General features: G+C 42.5%; 1 protein-coding gene across 1 annotated transcript in view; it reads left to right on the forward strand.

Moving 5' to 3' along the window:
* LOC119594652 (unconventional myosin-Va-like) overlaps nt 1-327 on the forward strand; it is a gene marked incomplete in the record, with an annotated part of 122,411 nt that overhangs the window by 111,091 nt on the left and 10,993 nt on the right. Inside the window, 1 exon segment of the mRNA XM_037943701.1 lies at nt 26-232. Within this exon segment, the coding sequence (XP_037799629.1) occupies nt 26-232 (207 nt within the window).

Here is a 327-nt window from a genome sequence, read left to right on the forward strand (position 1 = left end):
CACAAGCCGCCCATTTGACCTGCAGATGCCCAAGGGTTCGGACCAGTCCTGGGTGGAGAAGCTCTATGACAAGTGCAAGAGGTGGGAGCACTTCAGTAAGCCTAGGTTGTCAAACACTTCGTTCCTGATTGCTCACTTCGCAGACAAGGTTGGCTACGAGTGTGCAGGATTCCTGGAGAAGAACAGAGATACTGTCTCTGAGGAACAGATCAATATTCTCAAGTCTAGTCAGGTATTAGGAACTTGTTTATAGTCTTCTTAATTTTTTTATTTTTAAATTTTTTGTTTTCATGATTAAATAGGTGTTAATATATGTACTGTGAGGCC

Source organism: Penaeus monodon, chromosome 34, assembly GCF_015228065.2.
Source record: "Penaeus monodon isolate SGIC_2016 chromosome 34, NSTDA_Pmon_1, whole genome shotgun sequence".
NCBI classification, from domain to species: Eukaryota; Metazoa; Arthropoda; class Malacostraca; order Decapoda; family Penaeidae; genus Penaeus; species Penaeus monodon.